Source organism: Echiichthys vipera (assembly GCF_963691815.1).
Source record: "Echiichthys vipera genome assembly, chromosome: 12".
Lineage (NCBI taxonomy): Eukaryota > Metazoa > Chordata > Actinopteri > Perciformes > Trachinidae > Echiichthys > Echiichthys vipera.
Window position 1 is genome coordinate 21550085 of NC_139837.1, and position 16613 is coordinate 21566697.

A 16613-nucleotide genomic window follows, 5' to 3' on the forward strand; every position below is an offset into this window, starting at 1 on the left:
CACGCACACGCACACGCACACATACACACACCAAATTGATATTTATTGTTTTTCAACAGTTTATTGTAATATCTGCTATGTCCATGGTCCTGCTGTGAAAGGGTTTGGGATGATTGAGCTAACTGAATTTTGTAAGTGATTTCCTTTATACACGATACTTAGAATAAAGTCATACATTTGAACATGCTCCTACGATTTTGTAGCATTCTTTTTTAATTTATTTTGTAGTTAGGGATGCACTGAATTAGAACAGGCCGGGATACGGATCTCGTTAAGGGGATCATGAAATTAAAGATCCACATTAAATACTGTTTTTTGTTTTGTTTTGGTGCATCCCTAGTACTGTACTTGGTCAATAAGGTGAGTTTAACAAAAGCATGACATGAAATTATTTTATATTTTCGGTATTATTTTAGATATTAATACTTAAATAACATGCTGCATATTATATTCATATGAGCTGAGGGAGCACACGTTTTTGTAGAAGTTACACTTTATGCACTTCAGTATTTAACAGTATTACCCTCTGACATAATATTTGATAAGCAAGTGTTATTCACACAACCTTTTCATCTAAAATATACCCCTTCAGTTCCTTTTTCTGCTAGTGAGCTGTGTTATATATATATATATCTCTCTAGAGCAATCTCAATGATTTGTTCATACCAGGAATAGGAATTTGCTCAGGGAGCTATTTTCCAGTTGTTCACTCTGAAACGGAGCCCTACAGCTTCACATTTTTCATCTTTTCCTTCCTGACATTTATGTTGCTGGAGGGCTAAAGGAGAGTGCGGCACCTGTTCAGCCCAACAGGAAGAACCAGTCTCTTCTTTATGAGAGCCAGAGGAAGGCTGTGGCCATGAGGCGAAGATCCTGCAGAGAACTGAAGCAGATGTTGATGGTTTAGGGCAGTACTGAGGTAATGCCCCAGGGTGCTACACTGGTCCAGACTTATTAATAACAGATTTAGTAACTATGGGAACATGAAGTTTAGGCTTAATTGCCAATTGTCTTACAGTCAGTTGATAAAGTGAAACACAGTTCACACTCAGGCTTGAAATACTTAAATAAGATACAGGATATATATTACAAAAATATGTCAAACTTGCTAAAACCTCCAACACAAACGTGTATAAAATAAACACGTGCTAATGATCTTTTCTTTGTTTTCCTTTGGTGTGTTCTTTTGTGTGTATTTTCCTTGTAAATTTCTCCTCAATTCTCTGTTTTCGTACCCCTTTAATTTAATATTTTTCGGAGGATTTAAAAAAACCCAAAATATATCCAAATAAATGTACCTGACTACATGAAAGTAGAAACAAAAATGGCCTTAAATGTACTCAATTCCCCACTAATAAAAACATTGTCTTGCTGTGTTAAACCGGCTGTAATATACTTACCAGTGACAGCGGTAATATATTTTACATATTTATAGTCTGAATCAGTCTTACCAACATCATCGGGCTCCTCTGTGTGTGTGAGGCGGGCCGGATCAGGCAGCAGCTCGGACACCTCAGGACGGACGAGTCCGGTCAGACCTCCGTGGATGGATGTAGCTGTCAGGAGCGGAGCTGAGCGGTTGGCCCGGATTTAAAGGACACGAACGGGTAAGATTTAACACTCATATGTCACCTGGACAATGGTAGGTAAATTAAAAACGCTCATACGGACACTTTTAGAGATGTATACGTGTGTGTCTAGTTAAATTGAACTCGATGAGAAGGGTTTTAAATGGAGAGAGCCAACCGAAGCTAACGGCTACAGGGAGTGTCCCAACTGACAGCTGACAGCACCAGACCTCAGCCAAAAAAGAGGTGATTTTTACGCCATTCACCGCCCTTAGAAATGCATTATCTGCCCATTGAAACCAAGGGAGTCGAGAATCATGCACATATTTAATGAGGTTTGGTTGGTGAATATTGAGGATGAGTGGATCCGGGATACCCAGCCCTAATTGGGATAATGAGGCTTTATTCTCGTTCTGATATATTCATCTCAAATTCAGATAGTCTTTTTTTCTTAATTTCTGATCCAATTTGGTTAATCTGTAGGGAGACAAATGCCATGTAAGGCTTCACATGTGGCAGCCACACCCATGCTCTGATTCATTATTAATCCCACTAGATGTAACAGGCAGATGTTAGTATTATTTTTACTTTTTGGGGGGATTAATCCTTGCTCATTATGTAAAATAAATGACTGAAATTACATGAAAGTGGTCAATGAGGCAGTGGATCTCTATGGAGCAGTGATCTCTCGGCTTTGAACTCACTAGATGGCACCAGATTACAGAATTAGCTCTTATAATAGATGTTTTTATTAATATTTTTATGTTGTTGACTATGGAGTTAAAGTTGAGCAATTTAATGGTAATTTAATACGCACTAGATTGAAATAGTAATGAACATGCTCTTGTTTTATGTGGATGACCTATTCTTTCCCTTTATGCACGGTACAGTGTTGAGACCCGGCTGAGTATAATTAGCATGCATGTGCTGGGGAGGAAGCCCAAAATATCATTTTCTTTATCAACTAATCTACTCATTATTTCTTTAAGTAAATCTAATAAAAAAGTTGTTGTGGTATCGTTAGCTTGTTTGTTTGTCTGACAAACAATTCAATAACTAAATATATTTTATTTACAGTAACATAAACCGATTAAACGCGGAAAACCCTCACATTTGAGTAAATGTTTAGTGATTGTAAGACAATTTCTTGACTTAAAATAGTTGCAGAATCATTTTCTGTCTATTGACTCACCAATTTATTGATAAATCACTACATATACATTTAAGTATGGTTGTACCACAGCGTATATCTGGGACAATTAGTCAATTAATCAATTAGGTGTAATAACAACTTAGATCATCAGTTATGCCATTTTTAAAGAAAAATGCCCCAAATTCTCTGGTTTTATTTACTTAAGTATCAATAATGATATATCACTATTTATAGACCAAATAATGAATCAGTTTTAAATGAAAATAATGTAAATATTTGTTCAGTCCTATTATAATTGGAACATTTAGGCAGAAATAGTCAAGAAGTATATGCTGTGATTTAGAGAAAAAATAACGTATTTGATGATCACAGACCGGACATCCTTGCACCTTATATTTAAACATTAATACATTACAATCATGGGGCAGCACTGATTATAAAAGTCGTGGAGGATCACTAATATTGTTTAATATGGATTAAATGACCTTTAATGACATTGGCCATCAGTTAGTCAGTGAGTCAAACAACGAATCAGTTCTTTAAACCATTTATCAGGCAGCCCTAAATTAAACTCTCTGCTTTGTGACGTATCTCAGAATCTTTCACCTTGGTGACATAACGATGATACGTTGATGACTCCTGACACAGTTTGCATTGCTGCCCTTGATTCAACTATCTACGTCGGCACTATCTCTTTCACAAAAGCCAAACTTAAATTCCCCTAAATAGTCTTAATCAACGGCTGCTTCCAGGACGTAGAAACACTCATCATTACCTTGTTCAGTGACGTCGACTTGTTCCTGCTGGATGACCGAACCTGCAGCCCGGCTGAGGTGCAGTGTGGTCGTAACGCTCCCCCTAAAATCCCTGTGTGTCACCTCTGTTCCTTCTTGTGGTCTGAAAAAGGCTCGCAGCAGCAGACGGCGTCAGGCTGAGCTGGTGACGCCTCTTTCTCTCCTATTGTCCTCATTTTCTGTAAGGAGGGAGTTCTTTGATTTTTGGCTGTCTGCTGGTTGTCTCCATAATATTTCTTTGCTGTGGATAAGGGCTCCCCCTCTCCCCTCTACCTCCTACAAATCCTCAACACCCTCTCTTTTGGTCCTGCCTTCGTCATTTGCATAAACGGGTGCAAAGAGACTGCAGAGGTTTATTTTGTGTCCCACCCTGAATGTCCTCAATTGTGTATAACTCTCCTACGACAGAAATCTTAGGCTTAATTTTGAATATTTAAGATGTTTTTATAGACTTTATTTAATTGAGGATCTGAAGCCACAAACATATATACTGCCTCAATACGTAGGTCCCTGCTCAGTGAAGGAGGAAAAATGCGTTTTGTAAAGAAAATTGGGGCATTTACACAATTTTGGGGGCACTTTGAAAAGGATAATAATTAGTCCATAAAGTTTTTTATGTGATATGAGCCCAGATTAAAATGCCCTTTGCCCCTCCTTGTTTCTGACACTCTCCCTGCTTTAGTTGAAATGATGATACTGGAGTGACAGACGATTAATAAGTCGGCTGACTAACCAAGCCGATTAATGCCATTTGAGATGATCAGCATCGTGCGATTCCTGCTCTCAGTGGGCTGATTAACAAAAATGTCTGCAGACACAAGCCTTCAACTAGCTTACAGGGCTCAAACACTATTGTATGGGCGTCCAAAGATCCCACTCCTACTCCCGACAAGTATCAGATTTGTGGTTTGGCTGTAAGCAAGTGTGAACGTTTGTCGTGTTTTCAAAACTATGCTGCGAGTTAAAGCCTACAACTAAACACAGACAATGCAGACAATAACAGTGTTAAACAAATGGGAATTTATGTTCAGCAAGTTTGTGTTTTATTTTATGTTATTATTAAACTGTTGTATTTTAAAACAAATACAAAACCATGATATCAGCATTACATATTGGGTATTGGCCACCCGGCTCTCGAAACATCAGCAAAAAAAGGAAAGCTCTTAGTGGTTGACCACTACAGGGCTGTTAAGTTTGACGTGACAGCCTTTTTAAAATATGATTTCCCAGTCCAAGCGCTCTGTCGAACAAAACACACAATGGCCAATCCTGTGAACAATTATGATTACTTCTTTCTTCACTGAGACACCTTTTCATGGAAAGGGAAAGCGGTAAAATAACGATTTCGGTGTTGTTTTTTTACTCGGATCTGGGCTCCACGTCACAACTTCACATCCAGATAATACTTAGCCTACAGTCGGTACAGTTTGTTGTCCTGGTCCATGTTTGGATGCTGGAGCTTTATGAGCGATGCATTATTATTCAGTAGAAGAAATATCTCCCCCTCCTGAAGGCTGAGTCTCTGTTGTTGTGTTGATGAAATGCATATTCTCACAACATGTCTCATCGGCCTCTAAGCTGAAAGCTTTTACACAGAAACCCTGCAGCGTTTGCTCCCATTGCAAAAAGATGACAACACAGAAATAGAGAAAAGAGCCCCAGCCATGCAGTTAGCTGATAAAAGCTGATAAAGGAGAGCTAATCCCTCTCTCTGTGGCGGGCACAGTATCAGGCGAGGCCCTAATGCAATCTGCTGGATTTTGCTTACAGTGTGCTGCATTACAGAGCATCACCTGGCTCTTTTGTGTTCAAACACAATGAGGGGGCATCAGATTGAGGTGAACTGGTTCACCTCCCCCCTAGTTGGAAAATGCTTACATTGTTAATTTATCCTCCCACTGCTCACACTTTGAGCAGAAGAGAGAAAATGAAAGGCTTTTTGAAGAAATCTGACAGTGATTTGACATACATACATCTTGGTTCTTCACCCATATTTCTTTGCTGCATTGATGGTCTTAAAGGAGTTCTTTTTGTTGGCTGATTTATTATGTATGTAATTATAAGGTTTTGTGTTTTAATCATTAGTCTTATCGGCACCGATACTATTCCCAAAGTACTCCTAAACAACCGCAAACCTATGCATCATGCCAAATTAGGAAGACATGGATGGGAATAATGACTGTCAAGTTTATTTTGAGAAGCTTCTAAGAGGTGTTTTTGCAGGCATTAGGACCCAGCACCTCAGTCTGGGCCTAAATCACCCTCCCTCCTGCAGAAACCAGCACAGACACTAGCGCAGCGCAGTGCTGCCGCTCAGCTGATGCACTTACAGCAGACTGAGCCTGGATGTTTTTTCCTCCTTCTTTTGATGTGCTGTTTTCCTCTGGTCCATTCATCGGAGGGGTGGATTGTCCACCGTCTGCCCCTCGGAAACTTTTGCCGGCTTTCTTCTGGCAGCAGCAGAAAGAGAGGCGGGACGGGGAGTTTGGAGAGCTCAGACTGTGCTGTGAGGATCAGGAGAGGGATGGTGTGATTCTGTAAAAAGAAAGACGCTCCAGCAGCATCACCGAACCCCCCTCCACACCTCTCCTAGACCCCCTTCTGTCTGGCCGACGCTCTCCCCCCGATAACACTCTTTCAGTCGAGACAGGCGGTTTTGGGGGCGACCAGGAAACATGTCACAGACTAGGAGAAGCACGTACACGCGGGTGAGTGTGTACAAGGTGTTTATACATCCCAGTAAGGTGAATGAATGGGCCGGACTGTGGTGTTTAAGTTAGTCCAAATCGGTGCGCCATTCTTTCTGTTACGTCTGTTCAATTTGTTTCACTCTGTCATCCCCTCTGTCGATTTCTACTTTGAATAGAAGGGTTTCTAATCCATTTCATCGTGCATTCCTCCGTCTGAATTGTCGCCTCTTTGTTTGGCTGAGATGCCCCTCCGGGTCCAACGTTGCTGCTGTGGTTCAGACTTCTGTGACGACTTGGCTCTGTAAAGTAAAGAAGGTGATGGGTGACAGGGCAGGTACCAGGACCACAAAGCGTTTTGTTATCATTATACGCTGGAGTGGACACACAATCCATGAGACCCAGAAGACTTCCTGTTTGTCATCCGGCGCTGAGTCAGACAGCTTTCCTGTCACCAGGAGGGATGACATCAGTGCTCATACTGTACCTTCCAGCTACTCTTTTCTTTCCTCAAGATCACAGAAAAACACTTTTCTGTATCAAGAATAGTCCTTAGATTGTATACCTTATTATTGAGCCTGCGTAACATGCTGATGTGTACATGACAGCATTTCGGCTGCTTACTTTTTTGAGGAAACAGAGCAATACTCACGCTTTCTTCAGAGCATAATAAATGTTACAGTGCAGCAAATGAGACTGTATCACTGTTTTTATCTTCTTTTAGCATTAAGTCGGTGTGTGAGCTTGCATGTTTTAAGAGTAGAGTGGCACTAAATAATTGAGCGAGCCCTCCTCCTGTCGTTTCTGCCTCCAGCACGTGGCAAACAGGTCAGAGTGATGGCTGAACAACACTGAAGTCTTCATTACAGACTGTTAACTGAAGCAAGGCGGCTCATGTATGAATTAAGTAAGAAGTTATGAATTATAAAACCCCAATGGAAGTTTGACTCCAGTGAGTTGTGCAGTCTTCCCAGCCTCTGTTATGAATATGAAATGACTGGAGCAGATGTTACAGCTTTAATAAAAGACATTTGACTGTGACGTGGAAAGCAAGACAAAGACTCAAGGATGCATTTACTGCACATAACCAGTTCCAGTGTCTCTTTTCATTTAGATGAATCATAAGCTAGGGTAATTTGACTTGAAGCAATCATGGCAATTCAAGGTTTGTATAACTGCTTCTGCATAGCTGAATATCTTTACGGGGATGTTATTTCTAATTATTCAATAATTTTCCGCTTTAAGAAAGTGAAGAAGAAGTTACCAGAAGAAGTTCCCACCATTTCTTCTTTTCTTGATCATATTTTAGGCTGCTGGTGTTTGGATATATTTAAGATCGGGTTACTGGTAAGACAATAATAAAAAACAGTAAAAGGAAAGAGAGATACTGGTACCGTAGTAACATCTGAGCAAAGAATCAATCATTCATTCATTCATCTTCAACCGCTTGTCCCTGTCAGGGTCGCGGGGGGCTGGAGCCGATCCCAGCTGACATCGGGTGTGAGGCGGGGTCCACCCTGGACAGGACACCAGTCTATCACAGGGCACATAGAGACGAACAGAGACAGACCACCATTCACACATGCGAGCAATTTAGAGTCATCAATTAACCTAACAAGAATCAAATAGTTTGCACTAATATCAAAGCTGAGAATATATAAAATATAAATACATAATTATAGATATATAAAATAAGTATTCACCTTCCTATATTGTGTCTGTGGCTATTTTCTGTAAATCCATCCTTAAGCATCTGTGGTTGAGAAATGTAAATCGTTCAAAATGCCTCTTAAGAAGTGGCTTATTTTTTAAGGAACACTGAAACAAAACACTCTTTATATGACCACATTCCAACCTGTGCTTAGATTTAATTCACCTTGTGCAGTGTGGGCAGCTGACCGTTAAGGCCTGTTGGTTAAAACAGATATTACATTTCCATGTTTGTTTTGCTCTCCTCCTTTCGTATTGCTTTCCATGTCACTGGTGTCTCCACTGTTTGCCCAGAGGAGGACATGTGAGTCTCTCGCAAATATAAAATTTAAAGTGATGTCATGGTTCGACGTTAGGTGTGTGGCATTGAGAAAATACCCTCCAAATATCTGCAGTAAGAGCCCCTGTGGCTACCAAGTTTTATGAGGTCTCTCTTGAGATTGGGACCGGAGAATGTAGCGTTGAATGTTGGCGCTATCAAGAACACTGATGTTGTCACCATGTTTTCTGTTGAAATCGTGATGTTGCAGTCCATAATATGAGTTCATTTTGTTCGCCAGTGACGCACATTGGCGATGAAAATACTGCGTAGTGATGGTTGATAATGAGTTTGCTTTAGCCAAGCCCTCCTCTGAGTTTTCAATTCACATAAATCATTAGTTATTAAGGTTGTGTTAAGTTGCCTTTTCTTTATTGTTTTTACATAATTTTACATTTGGGCCACCGAAAAACATAACCTGACTCTGCCGGAAGGACTGATTCGCATGATTCGCATTTGCTCAGCATATCCATCTGGGAACTCTAGTTTGGAGATTTTTTGGGAAGGGGCGAAAATACTGGTTGCTGATTGGATAAACCATCTGTCTATCACCACCTATGTTGATGATAGACAGGCCAATTTAACCAATTAGATCAATGAAGCGTATGACGTACTAACAGATGTCAAGGCAAAGCTCAGAAAGTAAACAAACTGCGGTAAAGGATATTTTCTTCACCTTTCCCGTTTCCTTCAAACTCTTGTTAAGACTAGTCGAGAGAAGAGCAAAAGCATCGCTTCCTCCTAGAAAAGCCTCCAGTGCCGTTTTTTGCTCTTCTCTCAGAGCAGGAATACTCTCTAATTCTGATAAAACTTGCTCGATAGCTGCTCTTATCTCATCCGTGGAAGCCGCCATGCTGTTTACATTGAACAGTCGCTTCTCGGCCCTTAACACGACCAAAGAAACCTTTAGTGGATGAGGCAGATTATAATATTCAATATTTTGTGTGTTTTTTTTGGACGTCCCGCTGTTTGTTTCACCTTGAAGTCAAACAGCAGCACAGAAACGGTGTGTGTTTACAGTGAGCTGAAGGAGAGCCGGAGCCTTTTCTTCTCTAACAAAGTAATAATATCTGCTCCTCTCTGTTCTGCTGAGTCACCATCACTTCTAGGACATCACACTGTAAATTGGGTTCTGTGCAGGATTATTTAATTACAAATTATTGCAGCCCCGTGTTGAAACGTTTGGCGATTTGTTCTCCACACATCAGACCTTCAACTGCTTTATGAAATCTCAGTTGATCGTTGCCATGGAATTAGCTCAAAAGAGAGAAAGAAAAACAAGAGTGCTGCTGTTTCTAAGCATGCGTTGACATTTCGAGAGTGCAGGACGAGGCCCGTGCTCTCCGGCACAGCTCAGTGGGTTAGAAACTACTTTTTCTTTGCTCCTGTAGTGCTGACATGGACCTGTAAAAGACCATTTTAATACAAATATACTACAGTTTTTGATGCTTTGCACTGTAATGATTGTATATAGCTTCCTCTTCGATACAGTCATGCAGATAAACATGTTTTGATGCTCCATCCAAGGATGGGGGTCAATGAGAAATGAATATATTATAAGACCTGCCCCTAGTGGACTTTCCTATTGCTTTCCATGTCACTGGTGTCCCCACTGTTTGCCTGGAGGTTTGCCAGATGTGGTTAGAGATGCACCGATCCGATACCTGGATCGGATATGGGCTCCGATATTGACTAATAAGCTGGATACAATATTGGATGAACGAGGCAAATCAAGCATTCTGATCTGGTCATTTCTTTTATATTAATATCATACATAGAAAGTTAATTAAGTCATTGTTTGTTGGGTTTCGAGCAGCTGCTATATTTTATATTACATTTCAAAATATCTGTTTGCAGTGCAATTTACATGGAAGTGTTATATATTTATTTTTGCTGTTAATGTACACTTTGTTATTTGTTAATAAATAATATAGAGTACAATTAAATCTGTGTTAATTTGTTACCTTTTTTTTTTAAACAAGGCTAAATGTTTATGCCAAGCCTGATGCTTTCACTCACATGGCAAAGTATACGGTTCATTCATTCAACAGTAGGATCGGATCAGTATTAGTATACAGCCCAGGTATCTGTATCTGATTGGATCAGAAAAAACTGGACGGGTGCATCTCTAGATGTGATCCTTCACTCTCTTCCCCCTGAAGTTTCAACAGTGCTGGTTGTTCATTGGGACTCATTTGGAGTATTTTTTTAATGCTTTTTTCATTGACTACAGTGTGTCCCCTACCATTATTATACAATTATACCATTATTTTGCCTGTTATTTATCTTATTTACACGACAGCGTGTTAATTCTGTCTCTACATGGTTGCGTGTTTACAATTCTTAGAAAACACGACAGCGTTGGAGACAAAGATTGTTTGTTAAATTGTTTGGGGGAGGTACCACACGGGGAAAAACGAAACTGAAACTTATCAGAGATCCTTTATTATTTTGTTTGAGAAGATGATTTTCCCCCACGCTGTAAACCTGGGGGGAAACACTGGACACATTTTCAAGAAACTGTTGATTGAGTCTCTCATAAATATAAGATTTAAAGTGGTGTCAGGGTTTGACATTAGGCCTGGTGTGGCATTGAGAAAATACCCTCCAAATATCCGCAGTTAGTGTCCCTGTGTCTACCAAGTTTTCTTGAGATTGGAACCAGAAAATGTTTCAGTCCATAAAATGAGTGGTTATCTGCAGCCGAAGTTCATTCATTTTGTCTACCAGTGACTTACATGGGCGATGAAAATACTGCGTAGTGATAGTTGATAATGAGTTTGCTTTAGCCAAACCCTCCTCTGAGTTTTCAATTCACATCCGTCATTAGTTATTACGGTTGTGTTAGGTTGCGTTAAATTAGCTTTTCTGTATTGTTTTCACATAAGTTTACATTTGGGCCACCAAAAACATAACCTGACTTCGCCGGAAGGACTGATACGCATTTGCTCAGCATATCCATCTTGGAACTCTCGTTCGGAGATTGCTGCTTTATGTAGCGACCTGTAGCCAACTCATGAAAACTTTTCCTTTTGTGCGAAGTTCATTTTCTTATTTATCATTTCAGAAGGTGTCTAATGTAGAGTTGTGATGATCACAGCGTGACATAGGAAAAGAACACCAACAATGTTTTTTAAGCTGTTTAAATGTACAGTATACCATAGGGCCCATAGCCCTCATTCAGTCGTTACAGCCATTTACTTTAGTATTGAACTTCCAGAAAGTCTGGGTCAGGTCACTTTAATCCCAAGTATTCGTCTTTAAAAACACTGGATCCTAAGATCCTAAACTACCCATAATGCAAGTTGATACTGTTTCCCATTACCTGTCTGTCTTTCAAACTAATCATCTTCCGGGGTTTTTCCTCAGAGCCACAGAAGATATTATACAACTGTTTAGACCTACACTGATGAACACGACTTCCTGTTTTAACAAAGTGTTTTTTTTTTTGTCCCACCCAGACCACCAGCAGCGGCAGCAGCAGGATGAGCTCGGACGGGGGCGGGCGGCCCGTCAAAGTGGGCTCCCTGGTGGAGGTGATCGGGAAGGGGCAGCACGGCACTGTGGCCTACATCGGCAACACGCTCTTCGCCTCCGGAAAATGGGTGGGAGTCATCCTGGACGAGGCCAAGGGCAAGAACGACGGCACCGTGCAGGGAAAACGCTACTTCACCTGCGAGGAGAATCGTGGGATTTTTGTGAGACAGTCGCAGGTAACGACAGAAATATTTAACTCAAGAGTAATTTACTAATAAATGCTTGATGTCCAACCCAGGGTTCGTACAGGTGCATGAAATCCTTGTTAATGCTTGTATTTTAATGTTTTCAAGGTTTGAAAAGTGCTTGTATTTTGGATAAAGTACTTGAAAACCCTTGAAGTTATAACGGTTATAGAATATAAATTTAAACATTTTCAATTACTTATCATTGTGGTACTATGACGCAAATTTTTTGTCGTGTATAACATTATACCATCTCTTTTAATATGATTAAAAAAGTGAAATAATAATTTTCAACTTGTAGGCTACGTGTTTGTAGAAATGTGGAATTTACCACCGCTGTTAGTCGCAGCAAAAGCTTGAAAATGGACCTTGAAAGTGCTTGAAAAGTGCTTGAATTTGACCTTGGAAAAGGAATCTTGCCAACCAAAGCAGAGGATGATGCCATCGTCTCCACCCTCATACCAGTGCATCCTCCATCCATCTTTGGTTTAGTTTCTGACTTTGTGGGATATTTGAGACTTTCTTTTTCTTTTTCTTTGATGCAGTGGTTTTGTGTGGGGGTTGATATCTCCTCTGTTGTCTGCCAGCGTTGCAAAGTGCCTCTGTGTGTTTCAGTGAGCAGAGATTATTATGGCGGCCCAGAGGGAACAGTCAAGTACATCCCAACGGCACAAAATGAAAATGAGTTGTTTTTCGTCACTGCTTTAATTTCATGGGTTTTTAACAAACTCCTAGAACTTTCTCATTTTGGTGCATTTAAAAACAGTAAACACACATTCATAGAGAACAGAGAGAAGAGTTAAAGTCTCTAACATTTAGCACGCATTATGTGTATCGTCAAAGTCTCCTTTCTTTAGATTTCTTTCCTCATAAAGAAAAGAAGTGACCTTTTTTGTAAAGAATTTAAAATCCTGTTTTGTTTTCATCAAACAGTCTCTCCTTCTTCTTGTGTCTTTACTGGTACAGTGGAGTATTTCTTGGCACATCACTGCCACCTGTCACACAGTGGAATAATGTGAAACCATTGGCAGTAATGTCAGGGTTTACCGTGAAAACATGTATACAGCTGTAATTTCTGTGTCATCACAGTACTGTGACTATAAAAAGAATAAAGTGAAATGCAAAAAAACCTTTCGTGAGTAGAATGAGAGGCTGTCAAGGAAATCTGAAATTTCACGGAGAAACACAAGAAAATATTATTTCATTACAGGTGATGTAACATGGTTTCAAGTGCAGCAGAGGATTTTTACCTGCATGGAGACCAGATAAAGACCCTGAGGCAGCTGTTGTCGAGCCAAAACACTCAAACGTCTCAGTAAATTGGCAGAATAGAACAGAATGAATCATTCTGAATGGCTTTTTTCCACCTGTACATGGCTCGTACATCAGGCCTGTTAAATCACTCACACTTAAGAGTTCGAGGGATTCTTGGCCGACATTTGTCGAGTGAGCACGGCGAGTAAATGTCACCTGCTGTTCAGGTACACACACACACACACACAGACACACACACACACACAGGTCAGCTTCAGTATCGATTAGGTGTTGTGTTACTAATCCTCTTCATTTTGTCCCCTGCTCGGCTTAAACGACTGTCTGACCCTGACTGTCTCCGAGTTGTTATGGAGATGGAAAAATGACAACTCACTCGGCGAGAGCTACATTTGAATTTTGTTTGTGTGGCTCTCCTTTAACATTTGTCCCTCTCTTGCCAGCTCTGATTGTTGGCACTAAAAGTCTTTTTAATGCCTTTCTTTCTGTCTGTCTCAGATCCAGCTGGTTGATGATGGCGCCGACACAACGTCTCCAGAGACGCCTGAGCCGAGCACTGGCAAGGTTCCCAAACGAGGTAAGGACACACACGTCCAGATTATTACAGTTTTGTCCTTCGACAGTGGTTTTCAGTGTTCTGTAGCTTTTTCTGACATCTGAAAAAACAATGCAATCATGTCCTGGCCTTTCTAAACTGGCAGTCTTCTAAGAGACGTGCATGCTCAGAACATTAATCATTCAGTGATATTTGAAAGCAAAGGTCTGCGATGTGAGAGCATACAGGTAAACAAACCACCTTATTTTGACATTAATAAAAACAGATGATGCAGGGACAACGGTGCACTTTGGTCCAGCGGACTTGAGCTCTTGAATCCAGGCTTTTCAGGATATAGATGGGGATGCAAAACACTGTCTGAATCTTACCTCCTGGTCTGTCTTTGTCTTCTGCATTATTTGACCTTTGAACTGGGAAATTTTTTTGGACGTCAATGACAGGTGCAGGAAATGTACATGATGTGTTTTTTGTTATTTGACATTTTCCAGTCTTTCTTTAACTGGTGTGTTTTGAATAATCTAGTATTCTATTTATGTATATATGTATTTTTGCATTTATCTGTTTTTTTATTTGGAAATGTGTGGAAAACGATTTCATGGCAGCCTATCCACCTTATTATGACTGAACTCTCCGAGCCAGAAAATAAAGGTCAGGAGCAACACGCTAATGTTAGCACCTCTGCTAGCAGCAAACAACCTGTTGCAATAGCTGCTGTTGCTGAGCTGTGGCTCAGGTGGTAGAGCGGGTTGGCCAATGTCCAGACGGCAGTTCGATCCCTGTGTCATGATCATACGGCCACCTTGCCTCGTCTGAATGCTGTAAGTTTGAGGTGGTGGTTAAAGGGGCCGTAGGTGCTGAATGGCGGCCATAAGGTCTGTGACCCTAGAAAAGTGCCATGTTATTATTATTATTATAGAAGTATTATAAAATTTGTCTATACTTTAATTAAATTTAGTCCAAAAATATCACATTTGGACTACCAATATCCCTTACACAGAGGTCCAACGGACGTCAATATAGGACGTTTGGTATACGTCGAAAAAAGACGTCGCCTGCCGTTAAAACAAGACCTTTAGTGGACTGAACTTGGACGTTCAAAAAGGACATAGAGAATACGTCACTCCGACGTCACATTGCGCTGTGGGTGCTCTCTACCTATGAAAATACAAACGTCCAATTCAAACGATGTAACCATCTCTGCCCGTATATCCCTCCATGGGTCCGTTATGTTGGCATTGATGTTAAGCAAAAGGGCAGGCACTTTCAGAACATGCCTGGCAGGTGATTGGACGAACCATCTGTCTATCAAACTCCTGCCACAGTCAGTCAGGAGGGAAAACAACTTTTACATCAAGAAAAGCTTTCACCGACGTTCTTTGCTCTTCTTTAAATGAAGAAATACTCATCTACGCTGCATCTACGCTAATCTCTTTAGCAGCCGTCATTGTCTTTTATTCCCATACAGTCTCCTCCCAGCTGTTCTGTGGTGACTGTTTGTCCCTGTGCCCGGTGAAGTAACATCATGTTTTTGTGCAGAGTTTAGAATACAAATGGTATAGGAAGACGATCCTGATATCCAGTGTTCAACTTACTTAGTTCTACTTACTTCCCCAAGTGTGATGTCCAAACAGTGTGCATACACTGTTAGTGAAGTTTGAAACATCTTTCTCTCAACACTTCAACTTCTGAAATTAACAAGATTTAGATTTTGTATTTTTAATGAGGGAGAAAATGTAGTTTTAATGACTTTAACAAGACAATCAAACTGTTTTAATGGAAAGACCATGTCAGACACAAAGTATTTAGTAAAGTGTCAAGAGTATTTTTTATCAATCCAACCATGTTTGGAGAAGATCTTTAACATTTATTATAGTCGTGTCTCGCTTGAACGGTTGGTTACACTGCCCTCAGGATTTCACGTGGTGCCACTTGTTTTTATGTGTTTTTTAAACTTTCAGAAAAGGGGCCAAAATTTGGACTAATTGATGCAGCCCACCGACAGAGGGCTCCATGCGTTCCCGTGTCCGAGCATAAATGAGCCTTAATGTTCTGCACGTTGTGCTAACGCTGGTCCTTTGAAGGAAACATGTTTGCAGGTCATTTCTTTATGAGATGGGACTTATCACTACATCAGTCACATTTGTGTATCAGTGTATACAGTAAGTGCCCTTGAGCAAGGCAGTGTAACCCCAGCTGCTCACCCACTGACCCTCACAGTGGTTTAGAGTTTCTGCTAAAAGCCTAAAATATAAATGTGCTTCAGTCAATATCTCGTTACAGGTTCTTGTTTCATTTTGGTCATGAGTCAAGCGGAGAGCGTGACACCAACGCTGCACAAGGTTGTGGGTTTCAGTCCCTCTGTGTGCCCTGCTGATTTTCTGTAAATGTCAAACTAAACTGCGGGTTTAACAACAGTGCGCCATCTGGCCGCCTCCTGAGAGCAAACACCTGCTTTTTATCCACGTCAGAGGAAACGGGAGCCATTTGGTGTTTTGTCTTTTTGGACAAAATGATTCTGCAAATCAAATATTCAATCATGTATTTAGGCTGTTTTGGGAACATTTGTCAGATATCATTCACTTTCAACAATGGCCACAGGACAAAGTTAAAAGAAATACATTTAATACCAAATTACAAAACAATCTCCCCATTATTATCCTAACATCATCATCATCACCTTCCACATTCTGTCTGTGGAGTAAAATTATGGAATCGGTTGAAAGAAGAGCTCAAGCAAAAAGAGGTTAAAGGAAATGGTATAGGGATGATGGTGCTTGGTTTCATTGGGCGTTAGTTGTTTATTCATTTACTTTGTTATTTATGCTTTTTTTG

The 16613-nt window shown here is 40.5% G+C and overlaps 2 protein-coding genes across 5 annotated transcripts in view; both read left to right on the plus strand.

Annotated features, from left to right (window-relative positions):
- The window catches only part of LOC310954521 (putative N-acetyltransferase CML1), a 2555-nt gene extending 2442 nt beyond the window's left edge, over positions 1 to 113 (plus strand). The window contains exon 2 of the mRNA XM_083924018.1: positions 1 to 113. This exon is cut by the window's left edge and continues 904 nt beyond it. The gene's annotated coding sequence lies outside the window, so the exon portion shown is untranslated.
- A 1424-nt stretch (positions 114 to 1537) lies between these two features.
- The window catches only part of dctn1b (dynactin 1b), a 45884-nt gene continuing 30808 nt past the window's right edge, over positions 1538 to 16613 (plus strand). For all 4 annotated transcript variants that reach the window (XM_083924014.1, XM_083924015.1, XM_083924016.1 and 1 more), the window contains exons 1-3: positions 1538 to 1607; positions 11693 to 11944; positions 13724 to 13802. In XM_083924014.1, the coding sequence (XP_083780140.1) occupies positions 11717 to 11944; positions 13724 to 13802 (307 nt within the window). In that variant the 5' untranslated portion in view covers positions 1538 to 1607; positions 11693 to 11716. The remainder of the gene's footprint in view (positions 1608 to 11692; positions 11945 to 13723; positions 13803 to 16613) is intronic.